Source organism: Myripristis murdjan, chromosome 3 (assembly GCF_902150065.1).
Source record: "Myripristis murdjan chromosome 3, fMyrMur1.1, whole genome shotgun sequence".
NCBI classification, from domain to species: Eukaryota; Metazoa; Chordata; class Actinopteri; order Holocentriformes; family Holocentridae; genus Myripristis; species Myripristis murdjan.
Window position 1 is genome coordinate 40,052,322 of NC_043982.1, and position 19,296 is coordinate 40,071,617.

The window sequence follows — 19,296 nt, forward strand, 5'->3', positions numbered from 1 at the left end:
ATCATCCTTAGGTTAGTTTGTATGCGTGTGTGTGTGTATGAGTGTGTCTGCTTGTGTGTGCACGCCTTCAAATGACCTTGCATGGAGTCAAAGAAACAACAGATGCCATCTTCGACACGAGCTGTGGCCCTAAATGGGTTGAATCGGATAAGTAAAAGGTGGAATTTGAAATGTGAGGAGAAGTTAGCCGGAAGCCTTTCGCACTGAAGCACTGACAAGTCGTTTAAGGCAAACTGGTGTTTTCATAAAGAAGTAATGAGAAAGAACAAGAGAGAGTGAGAAATGGTTATAGTTGTGATATTTATTGAGTCGACAGATACACTGTTACTCCCTTAGCCTAGACAGAACTACTGTGCTTTTTACTGGGCGTGATTTCCTCCTGGGTCTGGAGCTCAGCAGAGGCACCCAGTGGTCCAGCCCTGTGTTCCCTCAGCCCTCAGGTTCCTACAAATCTATTCTCCCTCATCTTTATGTTCCCTCAGTCCCATATTCCCTCAGTCCTGTGTTCCCTCAGCCCTCAGGTTCCTACAGCTCTAGGTTCCCTTAGCTTGCTGTTCTCTCAGTTCCATATTTCCTCAGTCCTCATGTTTCCTAGGCTCTAGTTTCTTTCATCCATAGGTTCCTGCAGCCCTTCAGTTCTGTGTCCCCTCAGTTCTACGTTACCTCAATTCTATATTAATTCAGCTCTATGTCCCCTCAGCCCTCTTTTTTTTTAATGTGTATTGAATGGGCTCTATGTGTTGTCTTGCACTGCAAGTGATGGAGGAGAAACGACATTTCAGGCTCCTGATGTATGTAGGTACATGGGGAAAATGACAATAAAAGTGATTCTGATTCTGATTCTGATTCTCATGTCCCCTTGTTCCTATGCTCCCTTGGCCCTTGTTTCCTCCATCCCTAGGTCCCTGCAGGGGGTTAGATATCATATGGAGGTGACGGCAGTCATCTTGATGGTATCAATACCATATCGATGTTGAGGAGTCATTTTGAGCCCTAATTTTGGTGTTATATTCTTGATTGTTGCTCATATTTACTCTGCCAGTATTCTTATATGTGTACATATGTATCTTTGACTATGTGTTCTGGCCATCCTGATGTGTTGACTTGAATTCAATAAATTTCATAAAATCAATCCAGCAAAAGGGTTTTGTGTATGAACATGTTTAAAACTATGCCACGGCAAATGTTCCCATTCAAACAGTCTTGGCCTGGAAATGATTGTATAAGGCATCTTACCATATAAACTGTATACGTAACGCACGTGTTTTTACAAAGACAATCATCTGTGAAAGCAGGAGCTTGCTCTCCCTGTTTGTCTACAGGCGTGTCAAGGCTATGCTGTACCCTTCCGCGTGTGTGAACATATCTTCTGCCCTAGAAGGTGCTGTGGAAAATGTAGGTTCTGTGAAAAATTAGCCGCTAAACCTGACAGGAGTGTTTGACAGACAACAGAGTCGGGAAGAGCCACTTGCACTGCCAACTGCCAAAGAAGTGGCAATAAGTGGCAGCCATTAAGTGCCATAAGTGGCAGACAGCTTGTGCAAACCAACAGCCCACAGAACCAAGAGCTTCTCTCTCTCTCCCTCTCCCTCTCTCTCTCTCTCTCTCATTCTGTAGTGTTTTTCTGACCAACAACACCCGGCTCCACATCTCTACAATTACACACATACACTCCAGGGAGCTGTCCAGTAAACCAATAGCCGCAATCCTCCTCTCGTGGCTGCAGAGCTGCAACAGGGGCAACGCTGCCTTTAATTGCCTTGCTCAAACACCTGAGTGAGAGAGCGAGGGGAGCGCTTATTATTGACTTTCTCGGCTCAGATTTGTCCAAGCAGTCTGGGATCTTGGGCGTCTGACCTTCTGGTCATAGGCCTGCTTCTTTAACCTTTAACCAGAGCGAAAAAGCATATGATGTACACAGAAATAGTTATGGATATCACATCCTTTCCCAGAGTCAGATGATAGATTACACCGTCTTCTTTCTCCTCCGATCTAAATGACGGCAAGGTGCCAAACAAACAAATGGAAGAATAAAACGTTCTTTAGAGACTTCCCTAATGGTAAAAGTGACAAAAAAAACCTCTTCTTTTGTGTGTAAGCTTGAAACCTTTCCACAGGCCTCCCCTTGGCCGTATCTCATATAGAGATAAGAGAGAGGGAATCTCACACATCTGCGTCCCGTATCGCCCTGCAGCATGCCACAGGTCACAAAAAACACCTCTGCCTCCATTACACAAAATGTCAAACATCATTCCTCTCCAAACGCAAAGGTTTCTGGGATAGAAAGCCCGGGGTCTAGTGCTGTTTATCTTATCAGTTTCTGAGCACACATGGGAGGAAAGAGGCAAAAGAAAATGTGCTTTTTGTGTGTGTGTGTTGTATTAGGGGCACATCACCTAATACACTGGTGTCTTCTGTTGTTAGGCCTCGTTCCCTTCCCCAACCCTCGGTACTTTTGTTGTGAAATTGCTTTTCTTCTGCTTCAAATTGCTGCCCGCATCTTGATCGGCAAGGAGGCACAATCCATTGTGCGAGTTAAATAGCAGTGAAGGTGGCAGCCCCTGGAATGAATGCAATCATGAGGCTTTATTTCACTGTCTGTTTTGTGCGTACAATAGCCTCCCGCGAATCCACTAGCCAGCCAACCTAATTATACCCCGGGATGAAGCGAAGCAAAACGTGGACACACTGTCAATAAACACAGGGATCACCGTTGCAGAATTGCTGATAACATGTATAATTAGTTTCACGGCATAATAAAATCCAACAATTACTCGGATTGAGGAAAATGACTGAATTATTTGAATTACTTTCAAGTTGAATGAATTTCCTAATCTGCTCTGCTTTAAAAACCTTCACCGGTTCCAAGAAAGCGTGCCGGCTGCCGAACAACACACGGATATCATGCAACGCACGGATATCGTGCCGTTTTTAGACAAATGTAAGCACCGCAACAGTTACATTTTTAGACGTGTCAGAGAAACTGAATGAGGGTGGATTTGTCAGAACAGCTGAACAAGTTTGTGTCTGCCGAAAAGCGCTGAAAGCTGCAAACCACTGAGCTAAAAAGCTGTGGTAGTGCAGATTCATGGCTGTAATTGTTTGGGTAATATTTCAGACAAGTGGGACAGGAAACAAGATATGTTTTGGCAAATAAATAAATAAATAAATCCCCACCGTCTCTCCCCGCATAATCACTCGCGCACACCGCTGTCAAATTATGAAATCATGCAAACCGCTTCATCAGACTATTGCCTCACCCACCGTCTACCCAGTGGAAAAATGTCAGCTGTCAATCTGATGGACACCAACTCTAAACACGGATTTGTGGATTTTGATTCCACCCGAGTGGAGGGAGAGAGGGAGACAAAGACAGAGAGAGAGAGAGAGGGAGAGAGAGACGATGGCGAGCTGACAAGCTAATTTCAGGAGGTTTCGGTGCTTGGCCCCAGAATAGAGCGCATCGCGTCGGTAGTTTGTGGTGGCCCTCCTCCTTTAGCTGCTCCTCCTCGTCTCCTCCTCCACCTTTAGCTTGAATGTGAGCAGCAGTAGAGTAATGAGCCCTCCCTGCTGAGGGATCAAACTGGAGCAGCCATCGCCTTCTGATCAATATCTGTCACCATGGACACCGGGGACCCAACAACCATCGCCTAGAAGCAGAAATTTTTAGGACAACAAGAGACGTGTGTGTAGATATTGTATGTAAGGCACAAATTTGCTGGAGCCAAGTGAAAAGAGAGAGAGAGAGTGTGTGTGTGTGGACTTGTATGTGTGTATATGTACTGTATATAACAGTGTTACGGCCTCTCCCCAGGGTTGCCAGAAACAGTGGCTCATTAGAGCTAATTGGCTTCTTAAAGGACCTTCAGCTCATTATCTGGCCACTTTCAGGGCTCCACAGGAATCCCAGTCATTTTCCCAGCTCTTGGATTTGCCATTGTGCAAATGAGGGATGTACCCCCCCCCCTCAGGTCTAGGGGTTATGCTTAAACTCTGACATTTTTCGCACTGTGTGACTAAACTCAAATTATCTCATTTCGCTCTTTAATTCCATTTGCAAAATGTGAGAGTTCAAGTCTGAGCTCTGTGTTATGATCCGACCACATATTTTGCTGGGCATCGTGTGTATGTTTGGAGTGAAGTCGCAGTGAAAGCTATAGTACAGCACTACAGGACAAATAAATAATTTTTCATTTCATTCAGTCAAATGAAAAACAAGTTTACTCGTTGATTGAGTCTGTCACCCGCTGAGAAAACTCACTGCATTTTCCATTTTCGTGGACAATGCAAAGCTGATTTCTGCCTCACAGCTGACCTTACTTTCTAGTAGATGTATCTGAATAATTGAAATTATACCACGGCTAATCACTTAGGCTGATTCCATGATTCTCTTTCTTCCTCCTGTTTTTCTTTGCCGTTGAGGATTGAAAGGCAGTCGATTGAATGAAGTGAATTTTTCAAGCAGTATTTAATTTACTGAGACATGATGAGGACAAAGCATCCGGATGAATCATCGCACTGCAGTTTGAAATGAAAAGTAGCTTTAACCTTGTTAGCTAATTTCCCATGTCATAATACACATTGATTTAATAAAATCGCTTGACATTTTTGCACCAAAGCTTCACTACTTTATTGTTAAAAATGCCAGCGTTAGCGGCTGATTATATAAAAAAAGTAATTGTCTTCGAATAAAAAGCAGCCGGAGGAGCGTCAGCGGTTGGCGAGGCTCGGTGCGCTGTTGGTTTTCTGTCCTACCTGTGAGTTAATTGCCATTCATTACATGCATCTGGCATCACAGGTGTAAGGCGGTCCCCGATTAGATGGATCTAATGAAAAGCGAGAAGGGACCAGCTGTGGCCTGTAGACCAGGGGGCGCAGCGTTAGGGGGCGCCACATGAGCACCAGTTCAACCTTTAACATACAGCGATGACCTGCAGAGCTCCAGGAACACCCCCCTTTATTCTACCTTAAACCGTAACCGCACCAAACTGTGGGCATTGCTGCAGGTGGGCGTGGCTGGAGCGCGGTGTGAAGTACTATAGGCTGCATCCAGATGTTATTGTAAAAAGCAGCAGGGGTCTAGACCCTCAGGACAAGAACTGAGAAACACTGACCTGCAGGGTGAGAACTTTATAGAGCATGGTGTGTATTGAACGTTTTTTTTTATTATTATTTATTGGTTTGGTTTTGCACCGTATTGAATGGTTAGGCTGTTTATGGTTCAGTTTTACACCCTGTTTTACACCCCTTGTGTATGCATAGGGGTGGTAAAAGACAACAGCAGTGATGTTTGTACCTCCAGGGCGACTGAGAGTTACCTGACTGTGAGTGTTCATTATATTTTGAACTGGGAGATGAAAGATGCAGCGTTACAAACACATCCCCTGACAACCACACACTTCACTGATGAATTAATGAATACACTGAGAGTATTTTTATGTTTGGTTTAAATAGCCCAAGTAGCACTTTTGCCTTTGAAAGAATATTTGTTGATTTCATATTGTTATCCTAAATCTCTGAATGAAAAAAAAAAGTTACTTTTGCAAATAAGACAAAATACATATGTTATAAAAATTGCATTTTAATCTTATAAAATTACATTATATTACCATTATTTCCATGAAACTATATAGAAGTGTGTAGACAGTAGTTTTCCACTCTTCACCCAAGTGAGAGTGTAATATGACCTTGTATCCTTGTATTGTAGCTGGATTGTTGAATATTACCATATAAGGATTCATTTCCTGTTAGAATAGAATAGATAACTGTTGATGTGTGAACAAGTGCCTCAGTGAGAGGTCGCTGCCCAACGTGGTAAGCTACTTACTCCTTGCAAGTAAAAATTTACTACTCAACTGGGCGTTGTCTGTCTCCTTTTGCAGTAGGTGATCTCAGAATTTTAGTAACAACATATAACACTGGAAATGGTAATGTTTTTTTCTCCCTAATGGACAAAACAAACCGTGACCCAAAAAACACGATACAAACCGAACCGATGTGTTGGGTTTGCTGAATCGTTACACCCCTAACATCCGCCCATTGATACAGCAACAAGAAAATACAGCATATTAATTATGAATACACTCATAGTAAGTGGTGAAGAAAAAGTGGGTCAATGTGCGCGAGCGTACAGTATAGAGTCCACCGCTTCCACCAATAGCCCAGTTACATGAGGAACTGGTCAACATGCATGATTCACAAGCAGTGCATCCTACAATCCCCAAGACAGGACTCCATATGCACTGCAGAGCAACAACTGTGGTGCCTTTTCCCACTCTTGGAAAAAAAAAAAAAAAAAAGTCTAAGCTTAATCCATTTTGCACTCAGTTACCTCCTTTTTACCTCCTTGGAACGGTGCATGGTGCTGCAGTGTTATCTGATGGGAGGCTACCATGCAAAAAATTACATTGCAAAGGATTTATCCAGTTATTGTTTAGTGTGAATAACATTAATTGAAGGTTGGCTGGGGGTTCTAACGATTGCGTGGGCAAACTCGGAGAACCGCCGGGGTGAAATGAACCTAACACACACATCTGACCTTTTTGTTCAGTCTCGCAGTTTGTAACCAGGATACGCATATCCTGTCATATTCTATAGAAATCACTGGTTTGCAGTGGGCTGGACTGAAAGCAAGCTATGAGAACAGCATCATCATCATCATCATCATCATCATCCGTCATGCCTCAAATAGTTTCAGCGACTGGAAAATATGCTTCACTGCCACAGTCACATGCTTGTTCTAGATACAAGCTCTCCTCCTATAGATCAGGTGTCAGTGCAAGATTATTTCCCAGGTTTAGAGTGACAAAGCCAGGTCCAAAACAGTCTGACAAAGTCCCATATCATGTCAGGGTTGAGTACACGTCCTCAAAATATTGGCCAAAAAAAAAAAAAAAAAAAAAGAGAGAGAGACCCTATCAACTAAAAAATTAAATTTAATTGTCACATCCAAGCCCTTTAGCCAATCCAGTATTTATCTCCAACCATGTGTATGGAAAAGTTGTCATGCTGGCTGTCAATGCATTTATACCTGTCCTTCTCCAATGCACCAGCTCTGAGGGGAATAGTGTTGAATTTTGGCGAGAGTGGCGACTTTCTGAACGATGTAAGAATAGACGAACGTGCCACGGAGGGCTGAGAGTCCGCAGGTTTCCTGGCAAACACAGCATCCGGGTAATTTAGGGGTGAAATCGCCTGGTGCAGTCCTTGGCTGGAATGAAAACCTGCAGATTCTCAGCCCTCCATTACGCATCTGGACGTCGACTGAGACGATTTCACTGATTAGCAAACCTTCAGCCAGACAGGACCGACCTCAGTTCAGTCTCAGTCCTCATGACCCGGGGAACTGGCTGCTGGCTTTCTCGCTAGCTATTTAATCAGAGACTAATTTATACCTGGGACATCGATTGAATGCATTTACTGCAATTATCTCCCTGGTAGGACAGGAAACCAGCGGTGTGCAACTTTGGCCTCATTCATATCAGCATCTTGGGGACTTGGAGTCTCACATGTTCTGAGTCTGCTCATACAAACACATTTCGAAGACTGAGTTGAGCTCACTCGCACGCACAAACGAGTAATGGGTAAATTTGCTTAGAGCATAAATCCCACATTTCCAAATATTATGCAGGTCACTGATTCTTGGGAATTTGGATAAAACAGGTTTTAATTCTGAAAAAAAAAAAGTGCGTTAAATTACAAAATCTGAAGGTATATCATTATAGGCCAAGGTCTTGGCTGTTCAGCAATGTACCGGTGCAACCTCCTCATTTTGCATTTTTTTCATAAAATAGGTTTTTCCAGTTATTAGGCTACTTTGTTTTTGTCAACACCGTCACCGTAATGTTTTTTTTTTTAATTTGAAAAACATATTTTTGTATTAAAGAGACTATTACTTTAATAACTCAACAGCACCAAAGAAACATATTGTAAGCATATTCATTTAAAACCAATATAACTGCCTCTGACGGTGGTGACACTAATCTGACGGTGGTGACAGTCGCCTCATTAAAACATACATTTCCAAAATTTATACCACTCAAGTCAATGACTTCTTGCCTAACAACTTTATTTAACTATTTGGTACAAAAAATAACAATCCTGAGCACTGTTATAAGCATTTTTTATAAGCAAGGTTCGAAAAGGGGTCCTCAGGAATGTAATTGACCTTGTAGTTTTTTTATTATTATTTTTTAAATATATATCTGATGGTGGTGACGAATATCTGGGACACATTTTAAGCAACCACAAAATAATAGTAAATATTGTTCAAAACCCATCGTTTGTAGTTTTTAATACATATTATGATGTACTCTTTCATGTGGTAAAGATATTATTCAATGAAATTATTACTTTTTGTTGTTTTAATCAAGTTGAAATGATTATCTCCTATCCGAGGACAACTGGTTTTGTAGGGCATGGGCCAACATATCATCATTAAATTAATACAAATTAAAAATAAACCTATGAAAAAACCTTACAAATGTGCAAAGGACCCCCTGATTATGCCCTTGATTCTTTTTATTCATTAAAATGTTGTAAATTTCCAGCAGAAATAGCATTTTTCTTAGTGGGACATGATTTATCCAAATTCTCAAGAATCAGTCAGGTGTAAAAGTGATCTCTATTATCTCAAAGCCGGAAAAGATGTGTATTTTTGTGTTTTTTACAGCAGCAAACACAGCAGTGGGGAATTACATTACGCTCCACTGTTTTGAAATGGTCCTCTTATGTTCTTTAGGCTATGTCTTTTTTCTGATGAAGCATTCAGGAAGCGCTGCACAGTTACATCACTGAGCATCAACTACCAGTTGTCAAATCCTGTTCCTCTCCATATATATATACACACACACACACACACACAGCCAGGCTCATCTGCATGATAATTAGAGTTAACTTCGATTGTCGCCACCTGCTTCCAGAGGACTCCTGGAATCATACCAGGTGAATTCCCTCATTAACTGAGTGGGTGTGTATATATAGCACCCCAGCACTGTTTCCTGGAGGCTGTCTGACTGCACCGGCCAAGTGGTGACTGAAGTCCTATTTGGACAGGATTCGTTTTTCAGGGGGATTTCAGGTAATTTCATGTATCACACAAATCCTCCGTCTTGCGACTCGTCCAAATAGACCATGTCTGTCCTCAGAAGCATAGCTACTACATACTGAAACTAAACAGGACCTACTGTGCTCACATCTCCACAGCATACCGTTTCAGCAGTTGGTATGACAGAAATTCAACATATTACATTCCAGAGGAAGAGAGAACTTGTTCATTATGTAATTTAAAGGTGACAGAAGATGAAATGCATTTTGTGCTCCATTGTCCTCTGTATAATGAAAAGAGGCAGTCTCTTTTTCAAAAAAATGCAGTATGTTAAACCCGAGTTGTTTTGGCTAAAGGATGAAAGTAAACTAGAATGGTTATTCAGGAAGGATGTATTTGCTTTACCTAGGTTTATAAAAAATGCATGGTCATTAAGAAAAAAAGAATTATTTGTATGACCTTATTACTTGTTTGCTAGGTGTGTTTTTCTGGATATTTGATTTTTGAAGTCTGATGACTCTGAATACTGTTTGTTTTTCTATGTGGTTGTGTCTTGTAAGCCTTTATGGGCTGCGCACCTGTGTGCATGACACACTATCAATCAATCAATCAATACACTGTTCTTTTACTAATCAGGAATGATATAACACAATATAACACACCTGCTGCCTTCCAACTTTGAAAGTTGAAAAACAGCTTGCAACAAAAATATTAGATATACATATTTTTGTTTTTCGTGAACTTCTCATGTCTTTCCACAAAATTTTTGACTACTGTCAACTATTGTAGACCCTATTTATTTAATTTATTTTTATTTGAAATTCTCCTGCCCAGCACAATTAACATGCCTTTCTGTGAAACATCTGTATAACACACCTGCTGCCCTCCAACTGTGAAAGGTGAAAAACAGCTTGCAACAAAAATATCAGATATACATATTTTTGGTTTTCAATGTGCTGTGATGGAGATATTAGGGAGATTGTTATGGAGATATCTGAACAGTTTCTGGATGATTTAACTGGTTGTGTAACACCTGCCAGTTACACAACTTACTGGGAGTCTACGTTCAGAGCACAAACACAAATAAACAAATAAATAAATAAAAATTAGCCGGAAAGCTGGGACGGGTGACTGTACCGACAGGTTCAGGTAGCAACTCCCATCTCTGTAATATCAGGAGAAATTACAGCGACTCTAATCCAAACAGGCACACGAACTTACAGACATCCTGTTTTATTAATTAAATCTCCAACATTGCTGGGGAAAATAATGAGGCTACTGAGAGATATATTTTACTACCACTACTACTACTTTGTTTTACCCTCCTTAATCATTTATGAATGTCCTAGTTTTCAGACTCTTTGCTTTAACAGGTGCCATGAAGGCCCTGCAGTACCTGGGTTTGAAACAGATAGTTTGAAGGCACTTATCTATGTGTTGTTACTCCTTTAGCAGTGAGTGCTGTTCACAGGAACTGTGCAATTTTGCTTTTTTTTTTTTTTTTTTTTTTCGTTGAGATACTGCTCCTGCCACTTTGCTTAGCTTTTACTGGCCTGGTCGGTGTTTCGGCGTTGCCTTGCACTAAGGAGCTCTGCACCTTCACTGTCTGGTGGATGAGGGATTAAGACGTTGGTGTCGACTTGCCGGAGGTTTTGAGAAAAAAAAGTTTTCTCAGACACGGCCAATGCAAGCTTTTTATGTGTTTCCCCTTTTTCCTCTGTGGCGTGGTTTAGTGTTCCTTCCTGGCCTCGTGCCGTGTGAATGCATAGTTCCTCACTGAATGCATCGATGTGGTTTGGACTGTTTTGCTATTGCGTGTATTGCTGAGGAGTTTGTGTATTTAGGTATTTAGTAATTTAGGTGTTTAGGTAATTAGTAATTTAAGTGAGTGGTAGGTACTTGGTTCCCTGCTGGTCAAAGTAACTCCCAAGACACTGCCAGCAATATCTTTTTGATTTTTTGTAGTTTCTTATGACAACTGGCACGAATGTCTCCCCTGTTTTTAGGAGCTCCTGTTTTAGATTTTATCACGTGGTATTAAATTGTCACTTATTTATGACCTAGGGAATAATAAAACTACACTTGAAATCCGTGCCTCTGAGGTGTTTGTGAGCCACATGTGCTGATAAATCACCTTGTCCCCCCGGCTGAATCGTATTTAAACCTCCGGTCAGGGGGGTCCTACAGCTCCTAGCTCAGTCACATGAGTGTGACCTTGACCGGATTAAGCACCAAAGTGAGGAATGGCGACTGTATTTCGCCGTATTTAATGTGAGCAGGGCCTATGTGACTCGTTTAACGCCACTTTCAGAATGTACATTGAACACTCTGCATGTGCTATGCAGATAAATGGTGTGTTTAGCGTGCACAGTGTAAGTATGATGCCAGTCTAATTGCGGCCCAGGATTAAAAACTACGTCCTTAGTTTATACAGTCAATTTCTCTCTCTCAGCTCCCTTGATTAAGTCGGTGCCCTGCCTGGAACCTGTGCCTTCGTTCCCAATTGTCTTTGCCTAATTTGCTCTCTGGCTTGGTAATTTGTTCTCTTAATCACAAACTTGGATCAGCAACCCCGCCATACACAAACTCTGTCTTCCAGAGATTTTTTCTTTTTTCGCCCCACTTTTAATCTCTAAGCGGTCATATTGTCATCTGCCTAACAGATTTTGTATGCTTATGCCCATCATATTAGCTGCCATCTGGGCCCAGAGTAAATAAGTCCAATCTAAAAACAACAACAACAACAACAAAAAAACTACTCATCATATTCACAATTAAACTGCTACAACAGGCAAGCTTTCTTATCATGCGTCCCAAGGAAACAGGCTGAGATAACAGCAAAACAAAAAAAAAAAAAACATACTATAAAACAAAATGCAGAGAAAATGGAGGATGAAATTGGCAGCAGCTCAGAGAAATGTGTTAAGGCGCAGCTTTTCTGCTGCTGTGGAGAAAGACAAGTGGCCAATTGCTGAGAGCCAGAGCCGCGGGGCGGGCGGGGGGGCAGGGGGGCAATCAATGGAGCTGAATGAAATAAATAACATGGATTTAAAAACTTGGACATGAACAGCATGAATTAAACCGATATCGCAACGCACACGCACAAAGTTGGTGAGTAGATGAATCATGTGGGTTAAAGACAATGAAAACTTGGTGCTGGAACCAACGTTCCTGAGCAGAGAGCTCAGGAATGGCCCATTAAGTCAATTTTTTTTTTTTGACTTGAACTTTTATTGTTTTTCAGCAAATAGAAAATAGGAGATATCATACATGAATGATATACCAAAACATATCTATACAAAATAACAACAAAAATTAAATAACTAATAATAATAATATTTTTTTTAAAAAAATAACAATAATAAAACAATAATAATATATATTTTTAAAAAAATTAATAAATAAATAATGAAGTCAGATTTCGACCGTCCCACAGCACAAAGTGACTACAGTTATTTGCTGCCGTTTGATAAAGCTGTTAATCAATATCAAAGGTGCTGGGATTAGTGGCTTTCAGGCAGATAACTCGGCAATAACTTGGCAATAATCTGTTAGCAATCTAATCAAATAGAGAAAAAAAGAAAAAAAAGTTGAGAGCAAATAAACCAAGGCAGAGCTGATGCTGTGTGTGTGTGTGTGTGTGTGTGTGTGTGTGTGTGTGTGTGTGTGTGTGTGTGTGATATGTTTCTCTCTAATAACCTGGCAGCAGCCCGAGGGCTTGACCTCAGCATTCATAATGGCGGCTTTCAGGGCAACAGAGGTTTCATGTGGAGGAAGGCTGAGACAGAATAAATACAGGTCTGTATTTATAAATTGGTCTTTCTCGTACAATTTTTTTTTTATCAACCAGAATTACTTCCAAAAACTGGCTCAAGATTTATGCTGCCTTAATTGTAATATTTGCAAAGTGTTCATTTGCCCCACTTTCTTCCCTTTCAGTGTGAATTCTCCTTTTGACACAGACGTACACAGTTATGGAATAAATGTAGGATCAAGTTAAGTTAATGCAAGTTAAAGGTTCAAGGCAGGTTTCACTATCTTTCTTTTTTTCTGCATATCCTTTTTTCCCCCTTCTTTTATTTCCACCCTTGAATTTACTCTAATTTGAGCTCACATTCACACTCTCGCACACATTCACTATCTCCACTGCTTTCCACTTTTGTCTCTGCGCCCTGTACTTTCCAACGAATGACCTGTTCACACTCCAGAGGAAGAGGAAGTCACCCACAACCACTGAGCTTTGGTCGGTTTGAGAATTTCTCAACAAATGAACACAGGCGAGCTTGGATATTTATCTCTAAACAGCAGTAACAGCGAACATAAAGTTTAAAGTCACAATAAAACGTCATATTGAGAGCATATTCTGTTCTCTGATGTATTTCCTGTTGAATCAGGATGTTGGGCCGGGACATGATGCAGGGAGGGATCAACCAACTGGTGAGACGACAGCAGTGTTTGTACAGCAGCTGCTTTCGACCTATAGTTATGTTTTAAAGTTAAGCGACCTCTAGTGGTGGTGTATATAACAACACTGTGGTGTCGTATTACTGGAGCAACAAAGTCTGTGTGAGCACATTGATGTTGTGGCGGATGGATCGATCCACATTTCACTCAGCTGACCTGATCAAGCCAGAGCAGTGTTTGTCTGTATGTCGCTCATTAACTACCTTATATTAGCAAATGTCAGCTAACGTTTCCTAACCTTAACCATTACAACAAACCTTTCCTTAACCTTAACAATAAGCTTGTCCTAACCTTAACCAAGCATTTTTTTAAAATTCAATTCAATTCAATTTGATTTGTCAAAACTTAACAGAAGTTATCTCAAGGCTCTTTGCAGAAAACCAACAGATATCGGCCAAATCCATGGACCAAAATCTCCCCCAAGAGCAGCACAGGGCGAGGGGGAAAAAAACCCCTTTTAACAGGGCCCAAAACCTCGAGCAGAACCCGGCTCTGGGTGGGCGGCCATCTGCCTCGACCGGAGGGTTGAGAGATGGGGAGAGAGAGGGAGAGAGAGGGAGAAAGAGAGAGAGAGAGGAGCAGATTGCAGGACATAGAACGATGCAGTTCAACATCGAGCTGTATACTAATACAGTGGTGATAATAGCAGAAACGACAATACTAATAGTGTTGCAACAACAGTGGTAATCATGAAAACATTCATTTCAATGACTAGCAATGTTTGTTAGTGAACGTTTGGTCACTCGCTCATGAAACGTTCCTGTTGGTCGTATTAGAGGGTTGGAACCAGCGACCCTACATGGTCCTGTGGGTTGCAGGACTTAATGCTAATCTTCTAATGGCGTGAACTGTTTTGCCAGTTTTCGGGTTGAACCGCATGTTTCCTCAAACTGGCGTGAAACGGTGTGTAACGGGCTTTGAAGTATGTGTTCTCTCATTGGTGTGTGTGTTTTTTTCTTGTTTAAATGAACATTTTGCTGTGTTTGGTCGGGGCTGATCTGATGAGGCAAATATCAGGCGCTGCAGCATGACAAGCAATGACAGCAGAAAGAAACAAACACCTAATGTCCTTCACACTTATACTGGATAAATACGACTGAAAAACTAAATCGGTGCTTGCAGAATGCCTTTTCTGTTTGGCCTACATGACGCTGCACTGGCGTAGCTTTATAAACAATGATTGTTACCGCAGCCTCTTGCAGTGTTTGCTCAGCTGATTACAGTTTACATGGAAAAGATGCCGCCTACACTCCATTTGAGCATTTTTCTCCGCCTTTGCCACGAACTAATAAGCAGCAACCTGGCACATCCAAATGGAGTGCAACCGGTTTTATCTGATAAGATGGCGAGACTGTTTTCAAAAAAATCTGTGCTCTTTTATTTGTTGGAGTTTTCATGGACACCTACGGGTACAGTGTGAGGTCAACATTACTGATACACTGCTTTCCAGGAAGGAAAAGGGAATGGATTAAAAATAAAAAATAGGGTCAAAAAATGGTCTAAAGTTGATCATTTTGGGGGCATTTATTGTTGAATAGATGTGTAACATGGCAAAGAAAGTGAGCAAATATGGTGGAAAGACACGTTTTCATTTCATTGGGACTTTATTCTGAGTGGGGCAGCTGTGGCCTAAAGGTAGGAGAGGTGAGCTTGTGACCAGAGAGGGAGAGAGAGACCCTTGAGCAAGGCACTGAACCCCCAGTGGAGTGGACGGTGTGCTTGTACTGAGCAGCTTCCAGGTGTGTGTGCAGCTGAAAAAGAGCATGTGTCCTCAGCTAAACCACCCTGGATAAAATAAAGGTAAAAAAAAAAAAAAAAGTCACCCCTCATCTTGAATGGGTTTAAATAAACCAAAAAAAAAAAAAAAAAGAGGCTAAAAATAAGCCAGAAAAACTTAATAAAGCAGATACTCGGTGTCCTCATCGCAGCCAGCCTGATGTCGAGGTGCCACATGAAAGGAGGCCATGCACGCTCTCACGCTCAAGTGTGCCCTGTGCAAGCTCCCGCACTCATTTCTCCGGCTGCATCTTATCCGTCATCCTTAATTTCAAATGTTATTTTTAGCCTGAGCCTACGTACCATTTCAGCCACAACATCCAGAGGTGAAAAGCTTTCTGAAGGAGGAGGTCCCGCTGCTGCGCCCCGGCTCCCTGAGCGGGGAGGAGAAAGGGAGAGGGGGAGGGGGGAGGAGGAGGAGGGGGAGGAAACAGAGATGTCTACAGTAAATTAAATCACTGGAGCCTTCCTTATGTGTCTCTATGCATTATGAATATAAAGTGAGAGGCATAACGGACGGTCCACAGGGTTAGAGGTTTCTAAAAACATGTTCCTATACACCGCATACTGCTAATCTGCATGTGTCATCATGTTGCACAAATGCCATGCAGTAACATGTTAAAAATAGGTATGATGCCACGTATGTAGTTCAGCATGATTTATCTGAGCTTTATTATAGCTTATTATAAAAATGAAAAAAGGAAAAAAAAACACATTGTCAGGTTCATTCATATAGGTTCAGTATACTTCAATTTACTTCATTATACTAAATTTTATTTTTCCTTTCACTGTGCCCATTGCGGCCTACAGTTATTTATTTATGTATTTATTCATTTATTCATTCATTTTAAGGATACAGGCCCAGCACTAGAGCCTTTGGGTTCAATGGAGAAGTTGGCGAATTGACAAATTTTCCTTAAATCATGCACGTCTCCTTCCAAAATGTTTCTGATCTCATCAATAATTCTGCGTAATGATCAGTGAATGCAGACTGACAGGCTGAATTTACTGAAATGCTTCTGTTTCAAGGTTGTAAACATTTTGTTTTTCCAGAAGAAAATTCTTGGGCATAAAGTCACCTAAAAAAAAAAGAAAAAAAAAAAGGCAATAACTCAGTAATATATGAAGCTTTGACCTAGAACAGCAATTATATAATATATGAGCTTCCTGTACAATCCTGCATTCAAGATTCATGCTGAAATGAACCTGTGTACACAGTAGTGTTGCTGTTGATGCAACTGCCTGCGCACATAACCAAATCTCTGAGGATGGGGAGGTAAAACAAACAAGTAAACAGCTGAAGATCAAAGATGGAATAAAAAACAGCATCCTCTGCTATTTCCACAGCAGAATATCTTTATATCTCTGAAACAGAACCCACTACTTCCTGGGATCCATCCCTTTGTGTGTGCGTGTGCGTGTGTATGTGTGTGTGTGTGTGTGTGTGTGTGTGTGTTTGTGTGTGTGTGTGTGTGTGAGAGAGAGAGAGAGAGAGAAAGTATTTGAATTGGAGATTAGGGGGCACAAAGCACAAAGTACGGGGCAAGGGGTTGAGAGGAAAGCAAAGGAAATTCTCTCTCTCTCTCTCTCTCTCTCTCTCTCTCTCACACACACACACAAACACACACACACACACACACACTCATCATATAAACACACATGTAGGTACATACAGTTGCCTTGTATCTCCAGTGCATACATTTATATCCCTGAAACAACAGGTTGGGGTGCCGGTGCCACAGATCCTGACTGAGAATTCTAATTCTTAAAAAAAATCATTTTTTAAAATCTTTTCAGATTTGCTGTGCACATTCATGACCCCCACAGAGAGAAGCCTGTTAATTCTAGCGACCCCGTGACCTTTCATCGAGCCCCACCATCAGGTCGAAACCTTTCCATTGGTGGACACAGAGAGGTTAGAGCGACTTTTAGCAAACAGCAAAAGAGGATGCGGTTCAGATTCATGGTTCGCGACTTCTCATAGGCAGAATAAGCAGACGCCTGCACCGCACCAAAAAAAAAAAAAAAAAAAAAATCCCCATTTTAACAAGTCATTTAATCTCATACTGAAGTGTAATATATTCTGAATTATCACGAATCTGAAGAAAAGTTTTCATTACACCTAAGATCTAGGAAAGAAAGCTCTTGGGGTGCAAAACAGAAAACAGAAGAGGGAGAAGGAGAAAGATTTGGGAGGGATGAAAAAGTGGTTGAAAGACAGTAGGTAAGTTATGTCAGTGTATCAAGAGGAGCTAAAGCTACTACTAGTAAAACCACAGGTTACTGATGTCTTGCAGCTGTGTACTGATCAGTTTTTACAATATAACAGATCATGGCAAGAAAAATAAAGGAACTTGTTTGTGGTTATTTTGTTGTTCAGACAGTTGTGATTTTTTTTTTTTAACTAGATGGTGAATCATAAAACAAATTACAGAACTTGGGAGGGATACACTTGAGTTTAAATGTCTTCCCTCGGATATAACACTACGGTGCTGTTGTGATGTATCTGATAAGTCTGATCAGATGCAGCGTCCAATCAGTCACTGATATCCAATAAGGATATCATTTAAAATTAAAATTTCATGTTTTTTTTGTTTTTTTTTATATCTGGTTTGACTACTGTGTTTTTTTAACTCTCCTTAAAACAAAGTTCATGTCATTCAGGTGTGAGGATGGAGAGAAAGAAGAGAATAGGGGAGAGAAAGTAATGTGTAATGTGTCTGCATACCCCTCAGAAAGGAGGTGGTTGTGCTCCTGGGTCTGAATTTTAGCGTTTTCACTCAGGATGTGGTCGTCTGGCTTCTGAAGACTTGGATCATGAAGCACAAACTTTACAGAGACATTTTTTTTTTGGACATTTTTGCCCTTTTTGGAACTCTAAAGTCAGAAGTGTGAAGTTGCGATAGCCACCTCTGTGTGTGTGTGTGTGTGTGTGTGTGTTGTGGAAAAAGACACTTTACCTGCAGCTGCCAGCTGGGTGAGCAGATAGCGACACATTTTTCATTTTTGGATGAAGTGTTACTTTAAGAGCTTTTGGTTGGAAAACTGCCTGGACCTACACAAGTCTCACACGGTCCTTTTTCCCTAGACGCCCCTCAGATTGCGTTGCCAATGAGCGGTAGCTTAGAAAAAAAACAAGAGCTGCTCGATTTACAGTGACTTCTGGTGTAAACCACGCCCACTGCTGGTCTCCTGCCCCCATACAGACACATACAGCTAATGATGGCTCCGCACACCACTACTAATTAGTCTAAAAAAATCACTTGTAGTCTTAAATAATGCAGATGGATATATTATCTGTGATAGGATGGTCTGGTAATTAGAGAGAAAAATCCTCTGACCCCTCTGGCCAAAACGCTGAGCTGTGTGAGAGCCACGTTTCCATCGCTCCCTCAGGGGAACGCAGTGAGGGAATCGATGAATATCCAAACAAAACAACAAATAAACTGAGAGACAGAAAGAAAAAGAAAATATATCCTATAATGTGGCTAAAATGTACTAGGTTACTACTAATTTACTAGGTCTGTGTAACCTTGTAATGGTTTCATAACGCAGCGTTGGAAAGTAAGAGAGTTATGTACAAAAAATACAAAATATAAGTAATTGCATTCCATTACAGTTAACATTTACATGAGGCTAATCAGATTATAGCTACTTAAAAAAAAAAAAAAAAATTGGATTACCGAGGAGATTACTTTGAATTTTAATGTTTATTTATTTAATATTTTCATTAATGTTTAATCAGGTGGAACATCCGTCTCCACTGGAATTGTTCCTCCTCATCCACACTCACGGCTGCTCTCAGAAGAAGCAGAAGGAGCAGCTGGGAATTACCGCAAAGAGTTCATTTTCCAGCAAGAAAAAACACGGCTGAAACAAAACAGCGAGGCGCAAGTTGTGTGTCGGCCAGCACAGAAACTTCAAACTTTCAGCATCAAACCTCAAAAAAATATATATATCTTTAACCTCTTAGGACCTGGCGCACACATGCGTGGACATCACATTTTAGG

At 41.1% G+C, this 19,296-nt stretch overlaps 1 protein-coding gene across 3 annotated transcripts in view; it reads right to left on the bottom strand.

Moving 5' to 3' along the window:
• shank2b (SH3 and multiple ankyrin repeat domains 2b) overlaps positions 1-15,656 on the bottom strand; it is a 204,837-nt gene extending 189,181 nt beyond the window's left edge. For all 3 annotated transcript variants that reach the window (XM_030076268.1, XM_030076260.1, XM_030076253.1), the window contains exon 1: positions 15,590-15,656. In XM_030076268.1, coding sequence (XP_029932128.1) covers positions 15,590-15,592 — 3 coding nt within the window. In that variant the 5' untranslated portion in view covers positions 15,593-15,656. The remainder of the gene's footprint in view (positions 1-15,589) is intronic.
• Between the last annotated feature and the right edge of the window lie 3,640 nt (positions 15,657-19,296).